The sequence below is a fragment of the Cydia splendana genome, chromosome 23 (assembly GCF_910591565.1).
Source record: "Cydia splendana chromosome 23, ilCydSple1.2, whole genome shotgun sequence".
NCBI lineage: Eukaryota > Metazoa > Arthropoda > Insecta > Lepidoptera > Tortricidae > Cydia > Cydia splendana.
The window spans coordinates 6,628,274-6,649,422 of record NC_085982.1 but is presented as its reverse complement, the minus strand read 5'-3'; the positions used below and the strand labels follow the sequence as shown (position 1 = coordinate 6,649,422).

General features: G+C 38.1%; 2 protein-coding genes across 2 annotated transcripts in view; one reads left to right on the top strand and one right to left on the bottom strand.

Annotated features, from left to right (window-relative positions):
* LOC134801874 (pleckstrin homology-like domain family B member 1) overlaps positions 1-21,149 on the top strand; it is a 75,664-nt gene that overhangs the window by 17,577 nt on the left and 36,938 nt on the right. The gene's annotated exons all lie outside the window — the stretch shown is intronic.
* Positions 2,760-3,407, bottom strand: LOC134801743 (uncharacterized). Its single transcript, XM_063774340.1, has one exon. It carries the CDS (start codon positions 3,405-3,407, stop codon positions 2,760-2,762), a length of 648 nt encoding a protein of 215 aa, XP_063630410.1.

Sequence of the window (21,149 nt, the reverse complement as noted above, 5' to 3'; positions counted from 1 at the left end):
CCGTCAATGGGGCCCGTATCGGTGTATCGCCCTAGCGTAGAACAATACTAAATTGTCTAGTCACTGCATTCAATAGTCATGAACGCGTGGTGCAAGTGAAGAAAAAGAGGCCAATTTTACGTTGAATTCAAAATTATTTCTAAAATAATGTCTGTACATGTATTGACACGAGCAAAATGCACGGGCGAATGAGAACGAAATGATATCATCTTACAAAAAATTATAACCTACAGTATTAGTCAAGGTATTAAATATGGACACGGACAGAGTGCCAAAAATAATTTGATGTAAAAATGTAAGTTTGAGTTATTGGTTTGAATTTGATGTTTGCACTGAGCTAGTGATCCAAAAGACTCGAGCCTTTTAGCTCTTTTTTAGGGCTCGCCTTTTAGGCGTCAAGCAAGAGATGACGCGAGCCCTAAAAAAAGATCTAAAAGGTTCGAGTCTTTTGGATCACTACACTGAGCCAGGCGTGGCTCACTCCGCGATTTCGTCGCTTTGCAACAGGTAGCTAAAAGTACATCCGTTCCGTTGGTGGCTAGCCATAAGCCGCGCGTGGCGCTGTCGCCACCTAGCGGCCATATCTGTGCTGATCGTAACAGACGCGTTTTGTTAAAGAGTGAGTCTTCTGTACCGTAGTAGTCCTAGTACTATTATTTATTCTGTGACTGAGTTCAGAGCTGCAGAAACTATACATATAAACAGTAAAATTGAAGGTATTTAATACAATCTTGAAAGTTTTTTTGTTGACAATATAAAATTACGTTTTAAATAACATAAAACAACTTTATATAAGATCTTAGCGTAAATGAGTCTCATGATTCTGAGTAGGAATGGCATGACATTTTAAAAATTCTGTAAGATCCAAAAAATAACCCTCGATATCAGCCACAAATTACTAGAGATGCAACGGATAGTTGTTTGGCCGGATACCGGATATTCGGCCTGCCCATCGGCCGAATATCCGGTAGCCGGCCGCCGAATATTCGGCCGGCGGAACTATACCTACGTTCGGTTTTTCAAGTGGGCATTGTGTGGGTTTTGACCTGTTTCGTATGATACGTTTGAAGAAACGTCACTTTTGACACTGACACATCTAATCCATATCGTTTCTAGATCTATTAATAGACGTATCTTAAAGTTCGAATCGGGCAGTCATTTCTAGGTTCGAAATAAGTGCGCGTGCAAGTGAGTGGGATGTTGTGAGTTGTTTTAAAATAATATCGAGTAAGATTATGACCGTGACTGTTTCTTAAATCCAATTTTGTTTAGGTACTCCGAAATCAAGCAATGTTACTATCCGGTATCCGGCCGGATAGTAGGTCACTATCCGGTATCCGACCGGATATTACAATTATGGCGGGTAGGCTGGATACCGGATAGTAACCGAATATCAGGTGCATCTCTACAAATTACGTGATAGCTAGCAAGATAGCAATCCTGTAATACTCGTAATTGTCAATACACGTTATTTTATTTTCCATAGGTAGGTATAGGTAGGGTAGGATATCTTCAATTTTTTATTTTGTGTGTGTACTAATACCTATTGTATGCAGGGGTGCTAAACTAAATATTTTACTGATTGTATATACGTGCTGTGTTGATTACGTCTCGTCACTTGGACCCAGGGACCGTTACCGGTATAACTAAAAATCACAATATCTCATTCCTTTCACAACATTTCTTTGATATTATAGAATAGTATTTATATAAGCATAATGATTGATCACATTACCCATATTTAGTGCATAAATATACCTACATAAACAACCGTGATACGGAAATTGAATACCGGTTTATTTGTTTGAAAAATATACCGGTATTGGGTCCCTGCTTGGACCACAATATACTCGTTGCATTAGAAAGTGACTGACATTAACAATATAGGTAATTTGGACAATTTAAACATTGCTCCGTGCATAAGCATACTACTTGGTCATCGTAATAAAACGGGGAGATCGTGCAATCAACGGGCATTGTCTTCTGCCTTTGTATTAAAATGGTTCGTTAGAGAAATGCTGTGATTATCTTAATATTAAATTTTACTTTTTACTCGACTGTTGCATAAAGGAAAGGACTATGAGTTAAAATACTTAAAATGCATTTAAATATAGAATTAGTTACATTTATATGTATAATCATTGTGGAGTTTTGTAGCTAAATAGGGTTGTTCAGGAAAATGCTTTGAACCTACTACAATGAGAAAATAAACAACGGGTTGCACTCCGGGAGTGCCGGCAGAAGTGAAAACTCAGTTTTCACTTCAAAAATATTAATAACAGCGCCATCTAGTGCAAAATGTCTGCAGCACTATGTATAATTGAGGTTAACGCCATCTAGCGTTATTTCGTAGCATTACTTGAAACTCCTAAGCGCATCACTGTTAGTACTCGAGTTATATTAGTACCAGTTAGAGGGAAACTCACTAGATGGCATTTAAATCAATAAAGAAAAAGTCAATGACATTGTAACAGTTTTTCGATCAGGTCACGTGTCCGTCTTACGTCTTACGAATTTTACCTGTCGCGAGTTTAACATTTTTTCCCCATCACAAAAAGTGCACAGCGCCGTTAAAGAAGTTTTCACTTCAAAAATCGTTTAAAACAATTGAAATTGAATGAATGAATGAATGAATGAATGAATAATATTTATTTCAGGACTAGTCCCATATTATGTTAGTAACAAGTTTATACTACTTAAATTTAGTGTTAGTGCAAAACAACATAAATAAAATTTAACAAATAAAACTTATAACCTACCTACGTGGAGCGCGATACATGGAGCTGTGTCCATCTCCGCATCAGCGCGGAATCCCAGCGGTCCGCGAACGCGCTCAGGAGCCCGTTGGTGCTGCAGCGAACTCGGGCTAGCAGGGAGGCGCACCGCTTGCGCATTATGGCAGCAAAATCGTCGGTCCGCGCCTCCGCAAACATGCCCGACGCACTACAGTGCCGCGGCAACCCCAACAGAACCCTAAACGCGTTGTTATATTGGACTCGCAAGTCGCTATATGCCCGCTGCGTAAAGTTGACCCACAGACCGCATGTATAAAAAGATTGGCAATATGCCTTGAACAATGTAATTTTCACAGGCTGTGAGCATCTTGCGAACCTGCGAGCCAACATATTACAACGGACAGACAGCGACCTGCGCTCCCTCTCCACGTCACAATTATCTTTTAAGTCCTCCGTGACCCAGTGACCCAAATACTTCACCTTTTGCACCCTGTTCAGAGGTGTGCCACCGAGCGAGATACCAGGAGCGTCCGTATAGGTCTTTGACCCTGCCTTAAAAATAATCGTCTCGCTCTTTTTGGCATTATATTTGAGTCCATGGGTCACAGCGTACGACTCACACATTGCGACCAGTTTTCGTAACGCGCCAATCGATGGACTCAGCAGCACCATATCGTCTGCGTAACTAATGTTATTCACACAGATATCGCCAACGTGACATCCGATATTAGTGCTGCTGAGCTCAACGATTAGCCGGTTCATATAAAGATTGAAGAGCCGGGGCGAGCTTAGCCCCCCCTGCCTCACCCCGCACTCCAACCCATATTCATCTGAATATGACCCATCCCATCTTACTCTGTTCTTTTGATTGCCGTACCAGTAGCGAAGCATCAAGACGACCTCTGGCGGTAGTGTGGTTTCATGCTGCAACTTGTTCCACAGCGCATTATAGTCTACTAGATCAAATGCCTTTGACAAGTCCAAAAAACAGGCAAAAACAGGTGTATTTTTATCAGTGTAGTACTAGTACAAATTGTATTAACGTTTAATGCTTTAAACAGTTCTATGTGAGCCTATCGAACCAAGCAGTAAAGTTTACTGTTTGTACGTTACGTACGAACGAACGATAGAGAACGAGAGAACGAACAACTAATGTATAGTTGATATTGTTATAGCAGTTAATCTTAACGAAATCACTTTAATGTGTGCTCGATAGATCATATTTTTTTCAGTGTAGTATACCTAAGTAGTAAAATTATTGACCAAATAGCTATTTATTGTTTATAGGAATCAAATAAAATACACAGATCAGTGTGAACTGAGGTTCTTTAGTATGTATTCAAGATCTTACCATCCATCATCATGATCATTCGGATCCCGACTGCACCAGAATTGCTGCTTCAGTACTGCTGGGCGACATTGCTGCTGCAAATCCTTCCTTCTTGCGTTATCCCGGCATTTTACCACGACTCATGGGAGCCTGGGGTCCGCTTGACAACTAATCCCATGATTTGACGTAGGCACTAGTTTTTACGAAAGCGACTACCATCTAACCTACCAACACAGAGCGGAAACTAGGTCTTATTGGGATCAGTCCGGTTTCCTCACGATGTTTTCCTTCACCGAAAAGCAACTGGCAAATTCAAATGATATTTCGTACATAAGTTTCGAAAAAGTCATTGGTACCTACGAGCCGGGGTTTGAACCCGCGACCTCCGGACTTAAAGACATTGCTACTGCAAATGTCAACAAATAAATAAGAGTGATAGAAGGATGTTGTGTAAATAGATCGTCAATTGAACATATTGCTATAGTATAGTTATTGTTAGCTATCGAGTCTCATCCAGATGCAACCAGTGTTGATACTCTGTTGATGAGAAATTCCTCGCTGTGTTCATTCATTGAGTTATTAACGAATAATGCTAGCTGTTTATAACTGTTTGTAGTCCCACTGCTGGGCAAAGGCCTTTGCCCACTTTTTCCATTCCTGCCGGCTCTGTGCAGTCTTCGGCCATTTTTAAAAAGGAGTCTAGCTCGTTTCGCCATCGCCGACATGGTCTTTTAAATCGTTTTGAGCTGGGCTGCCACTCAGTGGTGCTTTTGGCCCACAGTTCGGTGGATTCCCATTTGTTCCCGCCCCACGTGACCGCCGCCATACAGGAGGCGGGGACAGATGGGAATGATTCATAATATATGAAATGAATGCGCGTATTTTCATCTGTGCACGGCGGGGCCGAATGGAAATACACCCACAGCTCACTCAGATATTGTTGGTTTTAGGCACCTACTCACATTACTTAAAAATCGTTTCGAAATGTAAAATAAACCAGATTATACAAATTTGCCGTGGCTTGTTTGTCCTCTCTTATCTGATATCAGTGGACGCTCCGTCTCTGTGATCTCAAATTGTTTAGATTACAAATTTGGTAGGTTTACGCCGAGTTACAGGCGAGGTGTAATATGTAGGTATGTGATCAAGCCGATTTGTTATTGACTTACAGATTCGTATATTGTTTAGTTAATTTGTTTTATACACCTACACGAGTAGGAAATTACTTCTGCCACGAACATGATCTTTTTTAATTAATTAAAAACCGCTGTGTGTATCTATGACCATTACTTAGTAAATACTTAGTACCGTGACAGCTGTTTTTTTGTCCCCATCATTTTAGATTTCATTGGGGGATTGATCGCGTAGCTAAGACGCTAGATTAGCTTAGTCTGAAGCTATGGAATAATCAATTAAGCGCCTTGAATTTAAGGTTCAAAATTGAACGATCAACAGGTACGTGGGATTGAATTTCTTCTAATAACAATCCTAATCTACTTCTTTTATTGATTTGCTACTTTTATACGTAGATTTAAACCAGTGGTTCCTAACCTTTTCAGTCCGGTCACCCCTATGACTAACAAGGGAACCTGATTTTACCCCTCCTCCCAATGGTAATAAAAAATAAAAGGTGTACGTTTGTTGTATTGTTATATTAGGTCAGCTTATTAAGTATATACCCCCGCGAAATACCAGTTTTACCCCCATGGCGGTAATTACCCCCACGGCGGTAATTACCCCCACGGCGGTAATTACCCCCAGGTTAGGAACCACTGATGTAAACATACTGTGCAATATTAACGATCTGCCAATTAATCCTAAAAAAGGTCCGATATAATTGCCCGGTTGATTTACGTTTCAAAATCAATTCAAGGTTCAGACTGCAAAAACTGGATTCCTTTATAAGGTACGATACGGTGGAGTGACCTGTTAGCACTTAGTCACAGGGATATATTTAAAGTGCCCTGTGTATGCATTTGCATATAATACTTTTCTGAATCACTTTTTAAGTCTTTTGCATTTATAAATGAAATTGTACTGGTTGTGGTCACAACAATTTTAATTTTAGTTTGCCGTTTTGCTTTTAACGGTTAACCACAGAACACCTTATTATCAGAGACAAACTGAAAACTACGTCATGCTCCGCAGCAGAACCACCTTAGCTTTTTTGAATATAAATATATGTACATATGAAAATATCTACATAATGTCTATAAAATTATAGACTAGTTTAAAAAATATCTACCTATATCACTAGCTTCGTTGTGAGCTTTAATACATGTATTGTGGTGCTGCTGTAGAGCATACTCCCCAGCAGCACCACCATTAAATGTCTATTACTGCTTATCGTACAGGCACATATATAGGTATGACATCAAATAATTCTATAACAATTCTATACTGACCTTGCTTACAAATTTCCTCATTTTATTTTGCATATACGAACTTGCGGTGCCACAAACTTTTTGTGAGAAATAATTATTGCAGTCGTACAAGTACGAGTATATCTACCTACACAACGCGTTAATTATCCGACTAGGTATATCTTTTTCAAAAGGATATCCTTTAATTTTAATTTAATTTTAGCGTAGGTATTTAATAAAATATTATAGGATCAGGTAACACCGAGCTGATATGATAATGCAGATCAGAGTTGGTCGTGGGAACTCTATGATAAAATAACACAACCCCATTGAATTTGATTTCGTTAAAATCTCGATGAGTAAGTAGTTGATGATTGTTGAAAGACAAATACAGTTTCATAAACTTCAAAAAAGCTTATAACACTTTTAACTCTCGCGTTTTCATTCTATGAGGTTCTGAACGGGTCTACCGCGATATATCCGGGACCGGGACCACAGCTGGTGCAACTGATTGAAAGACTGAACCGGATTTAAGATAAAAACAATGAAATTAAATCCATTCGTAGAGTTAAGTATTCATAAAAGCTTGACAAAATTACTTGCCTACAAATGTCTCTCACCAGACGTCGGCATCTTTGCGATGTGATTTGCCAAAGAAAAGAAAACCTCATGGATTTAAGATAAAAACAATGAAATTATGTCGCGGTAGATCCGTCCATAGAGTTAAGTATTCATAAAAGCTTAAGAGCCAACGGGAGTGGTCATTTCTCCATACAAACGTACTCCTCGTTTTCCTCCGTGGTTTTTGAAGCTAGAGCAATGATTTTTTCAACACAGATTAATATTGTCAATATCTGTGTCGGACCGTTTTGTTTTTTTTGATATTTTTGTTTTTTAAGGCGCTAGAGCCCTTCAAAAATGGTCAAAATGGCCTAATTGACTATGCCGCAATGAGAGGCGTGGCATTCAAAACTGATATCAATTAGCCAAAAAAGCAAAACGGTCCGACACAGATAATTTCATAATCATTTAGATTTCCAAATTTGGTTACGATTGGTTAAGTTTTGGAGGAGGAATCAGAGGAGTACGAAACCTCGATTTTTGAGATTTTTACGCAGGATTTTTCGCCTTGTCCTTATCGCACTACTTTTAGGTGCCGCTTCCGTTAGCGAGACGGGTATATTTACCTAAAATATTTAAAACTCAGCTCCTGTTTCGTCTTAACAAAATTACTTACCTACAAATGTCTCTCACCAGACGTCGGCATTTTTGCGATGTGGTTTTTCAAAGAAAATAAAACCTCATGTATCGTTTTCAGATTTTCATTTCGTCACTACTTTGAAAAAATCTCGTATCTCGCACTTCCACTCGAAGTTAAAACGCTGTAACTCTGTATGCACTATGCGTGATATGCATCCCATACATAGTTACTACATTTTTCTTTTGATTAACTGAACAAGATAGTTTTTTTCAAAGTAGTCACGATTTCTGTTTTCAAAAGTCGAGCACATGTAAGAATTTACAACCGCCAATCATCGCCGCAATATTCGCAATATTCCTAGCTGATCAGGTCACAGCAGGTACAATCTACTGGCCATCGCATGCGCAAGCAATTGGAATATTAGGTGAGTGCTTCCGCGGGCGAAGTAGCGAGGTCGCGGGTTCACGATACATTACGTAGGTACGCGAATGATTGATTTTTGGTAGTCAATAAGTATTGCACCTTTGCACCGTAGAAACTTAAAGGCCAAGCTCACTACTAAGTATACAGGCTCATTTAGAATGTAAGAATACGAGTTTTGTTACATTGTGGTATTTGATTCTTCTTCTTCAGCCCGTATGCGCCCACTGTTGGGCATACGCCTCTCCAATTTTCCTCCACGCAGCCTAGGGTGGTTCACGTTTGTATGGGAAAAATTCAAACTCCTAGGATAAGCGGCACCCCCTCATTTTGTTACACTTATTATGGTGACAAAATAGTCAAAATACGCCAAGTTTTGTTATCTTATCTCAACTACAAGGGGGTGCTCAAACACTTTGTTCAAAGTTGTATGAAATCCAAAAAAAATAAATTATTATTTTTAATTTTTTATGTAAGTACCTAGTACCAAGGCAGCGGTGGCGTAACGTCATCGCCAAAGATTTAAACACCTGTGGGTTAGCGGAAACCGATGTCCAGGATAGACTGATGTGGAAGTAGGAAAGCGCACCGCGTCACAGTATACACTCGCGTGCAAAAGTATTGCATCACTTTGCATTTTTTCGTCTGTACCCAATATATTTGTAAACTGGTTAATTTCGCTAAATTATTTAAATGTTCCTTGAAGTTTCAGCTTTACGAAAAGTGTAAAAAACATGGAAATCGGCCCAGTATTTTTCAAATTATCGGCATTTTCCCGATTTGTGAGCGGTTTCACGTTATCACGCGCACGAGTTGCGCTGCCCTTGACCCCTATAAAACGGGGGGTAGAGAAGGGGTTGTTATCAGTCACTTATCAGAAGTCGATCGTTACATATTTCCGCGTATTTTCCCGTGAAGAAGACCTGGAAAAATGGAAACCCCTGAAGCTGAAGTCCGCCAAATCGTCCAGCCCCTGCAAGCGGGGCGTAGCCAACGTTGAGTAGCTGCCGAGCTCAATTTAAGCCAATCTACAGTTTGCAGAGTTTACCAGAGGTTTCACGGGACTGGGTCCTTTACTTAAAGACCAAGAAGCAGCCGCAGAAAGCGTACATAAGAGAGGGACGACCGCTTCTTTGTCACAACATCTCTCCGAGATCGACACTATAAAAGCATTGCCATCCAGCAGCGTCTGCGTGAGGTACGAGGAGTGGCTGCCAGTGAGTGGACAATAAGAAGAAGACTTAATAAAGCGAACTTGACACCCAGAAGGCCCGCAGCGGGGCCCATATTGCTGGCGCGATACCGTACAGCCTAAAGAGAGTTTTCTGAAAATCACAAGGACTGGACCATTGAGCAATGAACCCCAGTTCTCTTCTTGAAAGAGTACAGAATGTGCTTGAATGGATGTGACCGAAGAGGAAGAGTCTACAGAAGGCCAGAAGAACAGTTCGCTCAATGTGCTATGGCGGTGGATCCGTAATGTTCTGGGGCGGCATTTCCTACGACGGGCGGCCACAGCTGGTTTTCGTGCCTGGCGGGGGCTGTGACAGTGGATTGACCGCTGCCAAGTACATAACTGATATCCTGGAGGAACATGTTGTTCCTTATGCCGGTATTTTTGATGAGGGGTTCATCCTAATGCAGGACAATGTCCCGTGTCATACCGCTAGGGCCACCGCAGCCTACCTTCTCGAAGTGGGCATCGACACCATGGACTGGCCAGCAATGAGCCCGGACCTTAACCCCTTTGAACACGTGTGGGACCACAGTGTTTTCAGTTCAAAGAAGTATTGAATCCGATGTACTCGGATATGCTTGGGAAACTTAACGACAGAGGGCGTGAAAACCAATTTTATAAGTCTTTCAAATCTTGTATAATCTGTGATGCCGCATCCATCTTTTTCGTTATGCGCAATTAACAAAAGAAAATAAATAACATAATAATTTAGTTTTACTTATTGCTTGCCTGTTAAAATATTTTTGGTTCATATATCTAATAATAAAATATTCATTGAATGTTTTTTCTTTAAATTAGTCCATTTTAAAATCATAATTTGCACAAATTTTAAGATACAATTTAGATAAATATGAAAGGAACGGAACGTTATTGACAGACCCGCCATAACGTTTTTATTTCAATATTTTACTTTCTTGTTATCCTCGATGCTTGAAAGTGCTCTGAAACGATTCTCTTGTGATTTTATACGACTGCGCTTGCCCTGGACTCTGATAAATCTGTTTTTATGTGAATATACCTGGTGTGCTCAACGGACTCTGATTTGCTGCTTGGATTGGTTATTTGCGACAATGGTTCGAAACAGTGCGATGTGTTGTGTACCTAATTGCGGTAAAACGCGTAAGTATTCATATGAATATTTTTCATTTTCAAGTGTGGGGCAATAATATTTAACCCTGAAATATAAATATGGAACTATGACCCCAGTAAGGCCTACTTCATGTGCAATATAACTTGGCGTTTTCGAATATAACTTTGACAAAATTGTCATGATTTATTAGCACTGCATGGTATTTTATTGACATGTAATAATACTTAGATTATATTTCTTTAATACATATAACACTATCAGTATATACGCAGTCTGGGTATTTTTCCAAATAAGTGTTATAAGTTATATAGAGTAGAGGTATTTTCCTATTAAGGACCGGGTCCTTCGAAGGCTTTTCTTTAGCATTGTTAAAGAACAGAATATCAACACTAGGTTTTTATCATTTCTTACCTTGACTTAAGTGCAGTTTCATATGTGATATTTTTTTAACTTATTTAAGTTAATATAGGTATTCATTGAACATCTAAAGATCATTCTGATAGTGTACCTACCTACTTAAGTCTGTACTAGTGTTACTGTAATTATACATATACATTTCTTTTTTTTTTCAGGATTAGATAATGTGATTCTTCACAAATTTCCCTGCCCAATTAATGAGGCTGATCGGTTTCGTACTTGGATTTACTCTGTTGGTGGAGATGTGTTACCTTTGGATAACCAATTTATTCATAAGTACCGAAAAGTGTGTCATATTCACTTTGAGGAAAAATTTATTACTCGAAGCGGAAGACTCAGCGCTATTGCAGTTCCAACACTGCATTTAAAAGGTAAGATACACAATTTTAGCCGCATTGCACACTTGTACGATTTAATTGTTGTGACATTTAGGGTTCATATTACATTGGACATATCATAGTGTTAATATTAGCCCCCAATGACAAAAAAGGTCTGTCATAAGTTCAATGTGTATGTGTATGTAGTAGTTAGTTATCTCTGTGTATGTAGTTGTATGTCTGCCTGCGGCAATGTATGTAGCACTCGAACGGGTGAACTAATTTGAGTGCAGGTTTTTTATCAAAAGCCTTGTTTATTGGAATCTTCACTTACATTACAGATCACTTACTATTCTAAAATATGGCTTAAGTTTCATGTACTACCTATTATTTTAAGGTGTTTTAGAAAAAAAGACCCGTTGCCCTCTAACTTAACTTTTGGTCTTTCATTGTTATGACTTATGACAACACTTTTTAAGAATAAATATTTCTGTAATAAATTTGTTAAATTTTCAGGAATGGCTACGCAAACCGCATCGGTGCAAATTGCAAGCAATTTCCAACAACCATTGCAAGATGATCATGGACCCCGAGCCCCACTGATCAACATCACGAATCAGTACAATGCGGGTGGTGATGACACTTCTCGGCCCTCAACTTCAGGTCAGTTTGAATACCTATTAATTTTCTTACAATAATATGTGACGTCCCACGGATAAAGGTACCTTATGGTGGTTGGCGCTTACGCTATTAGGGTTCCGTACCCAAAGGGTAAAACGGGACCCTATTACTAAGACTTCGCTGTCCGTCCGTCCGTCCGTCCGTCCGTCCGTCCGTCCGTCCGTCCGTCCGTCTGTCACCAGGCTGTATCTCACGAACCGTGATAGCTAGACAGTTGAAATTTTCACAGATGATGTATTTCTGTTGCCGCTATAACAACAAATACTAAAAACAGAATAAAATAAAGATTTAAATGGGGCTCCCATACAACAAACGTGATTTTTGACCAAAGTTAAGCAACGTCGGGAGTGGTCAGTACTTGGATGGGTGACCGTTTTTTTTTGCTTTTTTTTTTGTTTTTTTTTTTTTGCATTATGGTACGGAACCCTTCGTGCGCGAGTCCGACTCGCACTTGCCAGGTTTTTTATTAACGCCGCCCCAATATTATTGCGGCGCTATGCGACGTAACCGCCAGCCGCCATAAGGTACCTTTTGCCGTGGAACGTCACATATATCAATTTTTAGGGTTCCGTACCTCCAAAGGAAAAATACGGAACCCTTATAGGATCACTCGTGCGTCTATCTGTCCGTCTGTCACAGCCCATTTTCTCTAAAAGTAGTGGACCAATAGGGAGTATGTACTGCAATGTTCTGCCGCCAGAGTGCAGCACTAATTTGTTTAGTAAATCATAAAGTAACTTATACATACTAGGCCTTAAACAGTTGTTTGACAAGTTTTCACTATGACATTGATGCACCAAGGCGGTTTGTTTACAGGTGGCATACCGCGAAACGCGAAAATCGTAATTTCTTTATCTGCCTCTCTATCGATCGAATAAGCAAGAGTGATAGAGAGGCAGAAACCGAACTTTCGATTGTCGTGTTTCGATTTCGATTGTAGGCCCAGTACCGTCTTTACCATAAGGGCACACGGGGCCCGTGTCCAGGTCCCCCATTCTCAGGGGGCCCCGAAAGACAGACAGTAACAGTATATTTGACTACCCCATAATAAATAGAAGGTCATAGTAGAAAAATGTTAGTTCAATTTTGCTTTCTTTACTTTCCAAAAGGGCTCCAAATTATTATGTGCCTAAGGGCCCCAGCATAGATTAAGACGGCCCTGGGTAGGCCTTGTGATTGACCTAGTGACGCATGATGTGTCATTGATAATGTCAATGAGATTTGTTTACTGTATGTGCTAGTGGTGCCACAAATGAGGACTACGTTTGTATGAAAAGGCGATTTCACACGGTTCCTCCGCTTTCGTCTTAACTTTACAAAAAAACAAATATTCTTTAGGTATTAAATTGGTTAAATATATGATTTTCAGGAATGGCTACGCAAACGGTATCGCTGAAAATTGCAAGTATTATACAAGAACCATTGCAAGATGATCATGTACCCCGAGCCCCATTGACCAACATCACAAATGCGGCTGCTCACGACGCTTCTCGGCCCTCAACTTCAGGTCAGTTTGATAATAAACCTGTAAAGTTTCTTACAAATAATATATGCATTTTATTATACTACGTCGGACCGTGGGTGTCAAACAAGCATACGGCCCGCCCGATTGTAAGCAGTCTCCGTAGCCTATGGGCGCCTGCAACTCCAGCGATGTTACATGTGCGTTGCCGACCTTAACACCATAGATAGAGTAATATGTATAAGTAAAGATTATATCAGTACTGCTAGTCGACAATAAATGTCGCGGCGAACAAATACTCTAATGCTCAACAATTTTCAGCTAATATTATGACCGCATTACTCGAAACTCTATTTTCAACTCCTTCTGCTTCTAATATTAGTTGTAAATTGTTTTAGCAGTACATTTTTTCGTCAGTAGCGACACTCGTGCCATCTGGTGTCAAATAGCGGTAGTGATAGTTCCACTACTATGACGTTACATGTCGACTGTGAAATAAAGCGCGTTTTTGTTAGAAAATTGATGTATGGAGTTACCACACTTTCTTTATTTATATTACCCTATGCTTAACCCTCAGCACTTTTTCGCTTACCATAAAGACGAAATTTGCTTGTATCTTTATACGAATAACCTGACACAGCGTCCTTATGGCAAGTGGCAATGTGGTACCTTTTGATTGAGAACGTCACACCTTATGAATAAGTGCTAAGACTGCTAAGTATTTCTTCCTATACTTCTAAGTATTTAATTATATTATAAAATTTATTTCAGATCATAAGCCACCCTACACGACTTATATTATAAAATTTATTTCAGATCATAAGCCACCCTACACGCCACAATTTTGCTCTGAAGCTAGTAGTTTGGCCAAACATATAAAAAAACTTACCGAGACGAAGGACAAATATGCCGTCAGACTAAAAAAAGCTATGTCTCTCTCAACCAACACAGCTTTTCAGAAAGCCATCGGTAAATTTACCACAATGGCTTTGCTATTTGTCATGATGCAATTTAGAGAGATAAATAAAAAGAAAATGGGAAGGAGATTCACAAAACAAGAAAAAATAATGGCATTATCTCTTTATAAGCAAGGACCTAAGGCGTATAGATGGCTGAGGCACATTTTTGTACTACCATCGCCTCTCACATTATCAAGGATGATATCCGCTGCAGCCTTAAAAGCCGGTATAAACGATAACATTTTCGAAAATCTTAAAAAAAAGGCCAGAAAAATGTCGATATCTGAAAGGCTGTGTATTTTATTATTCGACGAGATGGCAATTAAACCTCATTTTGAGTACAATTCAAAAAAAGACATGATCGTCGGATTTGTTGACAACGGAAAAAGGAGGGTCAAAAAAATCGCTGACCACGTGCTAGTATTTATGATAAGAGGCATCACAAAAAATTATAAACAGCCTATTAGTTACAGCTTTTGTTGTGGAGCCACCGAGAAACACGAATTAGCGCAGGCCATAAAGGACCACATAAGAAAATTAAAATCCAGTGGATTTCACGTGATCGCAACTGTCTGTGACCAAGGCTCATCAAATATGAGTGCCATCAATGCACTCATTGCAGAAACGAAACATGAAAATAAAAATTCGACAGGTTACGTGTTTGACGTGGATGGTGATGAAGTAATACCTCTGTATGACCCTCCTCACCTTATAAAAAATATAAGGAACAATTTAATCACAAAAGATTTGACTTGTTCCATTGATAACGAAAAAAAAACTGCCAAGTGGGAACACATCGTTAAATTATACGAGGAAAATCCAGCTTATAAAGGCATAAGGTTAATGCCCAAGTTAACAGAACTGCATGTAGATCCAAAGAAAATGCCAAAAATGAAAGTCAAATATGCAACACAATTACTTAGCAGTTCAGTCGCTGTCAATATGGGATATTTAGCAGGTAAATATGAACAATATTCAATTTATTTATCACATCACAGCTACACTAGGTAACACTATTTTTTATTCAGTTCCTACGCATCAAACTGCGAACGGTATTTTGACCAGATCCCGTTAATTAACTGACAATTCGTAAGCTTTAGTGCAAGATGACGTAAGGGCTAAGGTTAAGCGTTGCTGACAATCCACCTACGCTGTCACGATTTAGCACTGCAGCTTATATTAAGAAAATGAGAAATCTTTTATATGCTCCCGATATCACACATTGCATCCTATTAAAATTTGTTCTTAGACGTACACTTTTCAAGAATATTATTTTCCAGTTAAACTTTTCTTACTTAGGTATGCTACATCTCGATAGTCGATACTTCATCTTTATTTTACGTTATTTTTTAACGCTGACACTATAAGTCTTATCACTATTTTTCAGAGAAAGGAATACTAGATCCGTCAAGCAAAGAAACAGCCGACGTTATTCTTTTTTTTGACGAATTATTCGACTCTGTCAACGGAGGATTCATGAATGAAAAGAAAAGACCTGGCAAAGACTTACTGGGTCCACTCACACCCAAATCAAGCCATCAGAGTGTTTGGACGAAAAGTAAAGAGGTTTTAAAAACAATGACATTTGTAACACCCCAAGGACGCAGAAAAAGTCATGTTTCGACCGTGCCTAACTGGCTACGCACCTTAGAAAATTTGGAATATTTAAAAAATCTGCTGTTTCAAAAGCATGAGATAAAGTCCATATGGTTACGTCACTTTAACCAGGATCCACTTGAAAACTTTTTTGGCTGTGTGAGGAGCCATGGTGCAAGAAGCAACAACCCGACGTGTGTACATTTTGAGGTTGCCTTCGCGGCATTGTTAATCAACAATTTAAATTCGTTGCATTCTCCAGGATATAATTGTGAGAAAGACCAGGGACGTGGATTTAAGTCTTTAAGTAAGATCTTTTTTGACAAACCTGCACTTTATCGCGCTCCGGAGAAAAATGACATTAATTTTGATCATGTCAGTGACCATGTCTTGGTGGGAATAAATAATAAGAAAGCTAACGTAAAAATTTTGGCTCAAATTGAGTATGTTACAGGATATATATTAAGGAAAACTAAAATTATATTCAAAGATTGTAAGACATGCAACGGCTGCCTTTACGATTGTAACAAAAGCAGCCGATACATAAAATTAAAAGAATTTAACAAAGGAAAATCATATTTATCATATCCTTCAGATGCTTTAGCTGAATGTTTCTCTAATATTCAAGATGTGGTCACGAACATATTAAAAACGGACTGTGACATGGTCAATATAAAACAATATTTAGAAGATGCTGTAAACACAGTAGTAAATTTTAATTGTTTACAATGTGCTAACCATAAAAGTGCCCTTACCAACAAAATCATAGACTTATCTTGTAGGTTTTTCCTACATAACTGGTGTAAAGACACAAATAAAATATTAAAAGGAACGCGATCCGACTTCGATACAGAAGACAGAATGCGAGAAATGACGAGGAACTATTATTTAAAACGAAGGAAATGCTCCAATCGATGAACAGTGAGCTAAATAAGTTTTTCCATAAGAGTGTAGTCTAAATTGATAGAAGTTTTTACTTATTTCTATACTTTTAATAGATAGCTTGTCTTAAAAGCGATGATTATGAATGAATATTGTCAATTAGCATTGATTTTGTAATGTAAAAATAAAACTGTAATCACATTTATTGTTTTTCAATTACTGGTCTGGGCAAACTGAACGAGGTCACATCATTGTGTGATCTTCGTTAGCGGTTTTCTGGCGAGGACTACAATGAAGGTTCACACTTGATGTGATCTGGTTCCGTTTGCACGGACTCAGAACGCAAACGTCAAACCTTAGCTATTTAAAAAGCCCGCCACTGCTTGTATAGCTGTATTAATAGGTATGGATATATACACATTTGAAAAGTTGCAGTGAACTATCAATAGATGGCGCTGCATTCGAAAACCTTGACTGATAACTCTATACCCTAATATTCAATATACTCTATGTGTGGGACTACCTAAAAAGGAGGGTTTGGAAGCGGAATCTTGCCCTGGTCAATGTTGAGGAGCTGAAGGGAGCCTTGCTCGAGGAGTGGGACGCTATTCCTCATCATCACATTACAAAATTAATTAGATCTATTAGATCTATGAAAAACCACTTGGTTTGTGAAAGGAGGGCTGTGGGTGGGAATAACAAGTATTATTTAATAATAACAATTGACATTGTATTAAAAAAATGACTTTTATTCTTAAGTTTCCTGATTTATTTTTGGAGCATTATGCGGCTACTTTCAGTTTCCTGATTTTTTTTAGTCTTCAGATTCGAAATTTCATTGAATTTACCATCTTTCTAATGCGTTACATTATAAGCTTTCAGTTTATACCAACATTTTCAGAATCGGGTATAGAATTACAAAGATATTGGGTGCGGACGAAAAAATACAAAGTGATGCAATACTTTTGCACGCGAGTGTAATACGGGACAAACGGATGATGATGTAAGTACCTAGTAGTTTTCACATTATTTTAAAGTGTGATTTGAAAGTTATTAAGTAAAAAAACATGTTTATTTCTATTTTTTATGGTTATCTTATCTTATCTTATTTTACTTTTAAAAAAATATAAAAAATAGAAATAAAATTGTTTTTCTACTTCAAAATATATCACATGTGCAAATAGTGTGAAAATAGATACTTAAATTGTATATTTATATTATAGTTTATTTTTATATTATAGTTTTCATTCGTTCTTTTATTTTTAGTAATTAACATAGTTTTTAAGTTTATACCTACTAATAACGCTATGGATCAATGATCTGAAATAAACGATTTTTATTTTATTTATTTGAAATAAAATTCTGAATAATAAATCCTGTTTTTTGGGTTTCATACAACATACCAAATTTCAAAGTGGTTGAGCACCTCCTTGTAGTTGAGATAGTAAAAGTAACGAAACTTGGCGTATTTTATCAACATAATAAGTGTAATAAAATAAGGGGGTGCCGCTTCTTCTAGCTTATTTTTAGCATTAGAAAAAGACGCGATCTTAAAGTGTCTTTTAATTGAAAATCGCTTTTTAAAAATCAGTAACTATTACTTATGAAAGCAAAAGAACGTAAATAGTCGTATATGATTCATAATTGTTACATATTTGACGTGACTTATTTTTCAAAAGTATTTTTCAATAAAAAGACACGTCAAGATTGTTTACCTTTTTTCTAATGCTAAAAAAAACTATATATGTAGCTAGAGTTTGATTTTTTTCCATACAAATGTGTATAAACGGTACTTTTTGGGGTCACCTCGGTTTACGTCTGTATAGTTGCAGGGGTTTTTTCACTTAATTACAGTATTTTTCTTTAATAGGAAAAAAACTTTCAGAAGTGAAATTTCTAACAGACAATGGGCGAATTTTAAATGAGCATGTCAAATATATCATAAAACAATAGTTAGAAACCTACGCATGTAAAATTCGAGTTAGCGATTAGTTTCAAACAGCCTGACCTCTATCTATCTCTTCCTACGTAGCGCCTAAACGTAGGTGACGTAACATTGACCGACTAAGCCCAATAAGGTCTTTTCCATAGAGTAATAGGTGCATAGACATCGCATGTACCGCGATTTGTAAGAATATCAATAAAATTGTGTCAATTTATTTGATGTACCTACTTAAGTATTGTGTAACCCACGAGTGGCGTCATATAGGTACCAACATTATTATTATATTTTATATTATATTAAAATAAATGTTGAAACTGTTTTTCAATATTTACAAATGTCTCTATTCAGAATCTAAAGTTGCATTGATTTTACATTTATATGTATATTTAATTTAAAAAATATAAAAGTAAAACAGTGTTGCGAATATTCTATGTAAGTATTGTTTGCTTTTGTCTTTTGATTCTATTTATGATATCAATAAGGAACCTTATTTCCAAATAAAAAAAATAAAGGGCTGCAAAAAAACTGGTCTGGGCGCGTAGCCAACGTGCCAATCGTTAACGCCCCGTAGCGTAACGTAGTCACCTCTCTCTATCACTCTTCCCCACAGTGCGACAGTGACAGGTGCGTTTTTTGCACGTTGGCTGCGCACTCTGGTCGGCAAGCATTAAAATTGAACTACCAATTTTATGTATACGTACATATTGAGTGACAGAATGTGTTCTGAAGAATATCATTCATAGGCAGATGTGCGCTTGAGCGATCTACCTACTTAGATATGTCTGCGGAATTTCCATGCTCCAAATAATTAAACTATAAGAACAATGATATAATTAATGTTTTATTATTCGGCTACATGGTGACCTTTTAACTTCGTGAGTTCACATTGCAATTAAAGGAGCGATCGAGATGATAGATGATCGATGACGATGGGCAGTAACTATAGTAATTAAGATTAAGTACCATTTCGATACTGTTAGAATGGGAAATCTATACTTAAGAGAGAGACAGAGAGACGCAATGTAATCTTGGTGTTTATGCGATTATACAACTAATTGCTGGTTGTATTATGGTCATTAACGTATATATCCATGGACTGGCCTTACGGGCACTAAAAATGGTACTAGTTTAGCGGTGTGACTCACGAATTCCAGCCAATCGTGCAATCTAACTAGGGAATGCAAATCGGTTATTTTTTGTATGGAAATAACCGCGGTTTCGGTTAATAACCGATAATTTCCATACAAAAAATAACCGAAAATAACCGATTTGCATTCCCTAAATCTAACGCAACTAGTTGCGACCAATAGCGCGCGTGATGCGAACTCATCAACCAATCGTGCGCGTGATGCGAACTCATTCAACCAGTCGCGTTGTACCGGTGTCACGCCGCTGTACTGGCCCCTGTCATGCCTCGTTATAGTCATTATTATTGTCCGTAAAGCCAGTCCCTAGATATCTATGTCAATGATTATGGTATACAGTGTGGAAAAATAAGTCGGGCCCTGGAGGGAAACTACCTTAAATCCTTAAGTTGGCTCATTTTACTTAAAGGAGACATTCCTTTATTTTTAAAAAGAAACAAACTGCATTCAAAGATTTTTCTTTTTTTCTTCAATTTGGCTTGACTAAAAAATCTTGAGTACTAAATATTAGATGTTATGGATATTTTGTACGACAGACGAGTGAAAGACCCAATGTTTCTTGGAGAAATGTTATCATTAACATTAACTGTATCGACCAGTAGAATAAAATTGCGAGTGTTTATTTTTTTTGAATTTTTAGTCGGTTCGAGTCCCGGGCGAGGCAAGCGAGTTTTAGAAATTCTTTGAATGCAGTTTTGTTTATTAAAAAAAATAAAGGAATGTCTCCTTTAAGTAAAATGAGCCAACTTAAGGATTTAAGGTAGTTTCCCTCCAGGGCCCGACTTATTTTTAGTGTGACATTATCACACTTTATCATTGCACTGCAGAGTTAGCTTGGTCTGTCTTTTATATCGTATAAATAAACGCGCTCTAAAGACTATTCACGCGAAAACCTCAAGAATCCTCAACACAGGCCATTTGTTTGACAAAGCAGAAACGCCGTAGTCGGTGTCGGCTAAATGGTAAAACCGCTAGACTACCTCAAGATTGGCGTTCGGATCACGTAACAGATCCATGAGATAGGCGGACAGCGAGTGCAAATAATTAAACTTGCAATACAGTGAACAACTGGTAACGAGATGAAAGAGGAAACGTCACTTGCTGATACCGCTCGATAGAAAGAGATGGACGCTTCTCGAATTTGGTAAGAGGTTCGATAATGATTTTGGATTTTTTGCGATTCACGTTTTATTTACTTTTGTATTGTATTTACTCTCTCTCTTGACATTAAAAGAATTTGCCATCTGGTCTAGGCGCAGTATTTGCCATTTTTACAGCCTATTCGCGTTCACGTATAATTATTGACGTGGTAACGAGATGATAGAGCAAGCTTTACTTGCTAATACCGCTCGACAGAAAGAGACGTTTT

What these genes read in the sequence shown, in the direction of transcription:
- LOC134801743 (XM_063774340.1), bottom strand. Translation starts at nt 3,407, where the DNA reads ATGGTGCTGCTGAGTCCATCGATTGGCGCGTTACGAAAACTGGTCGCA.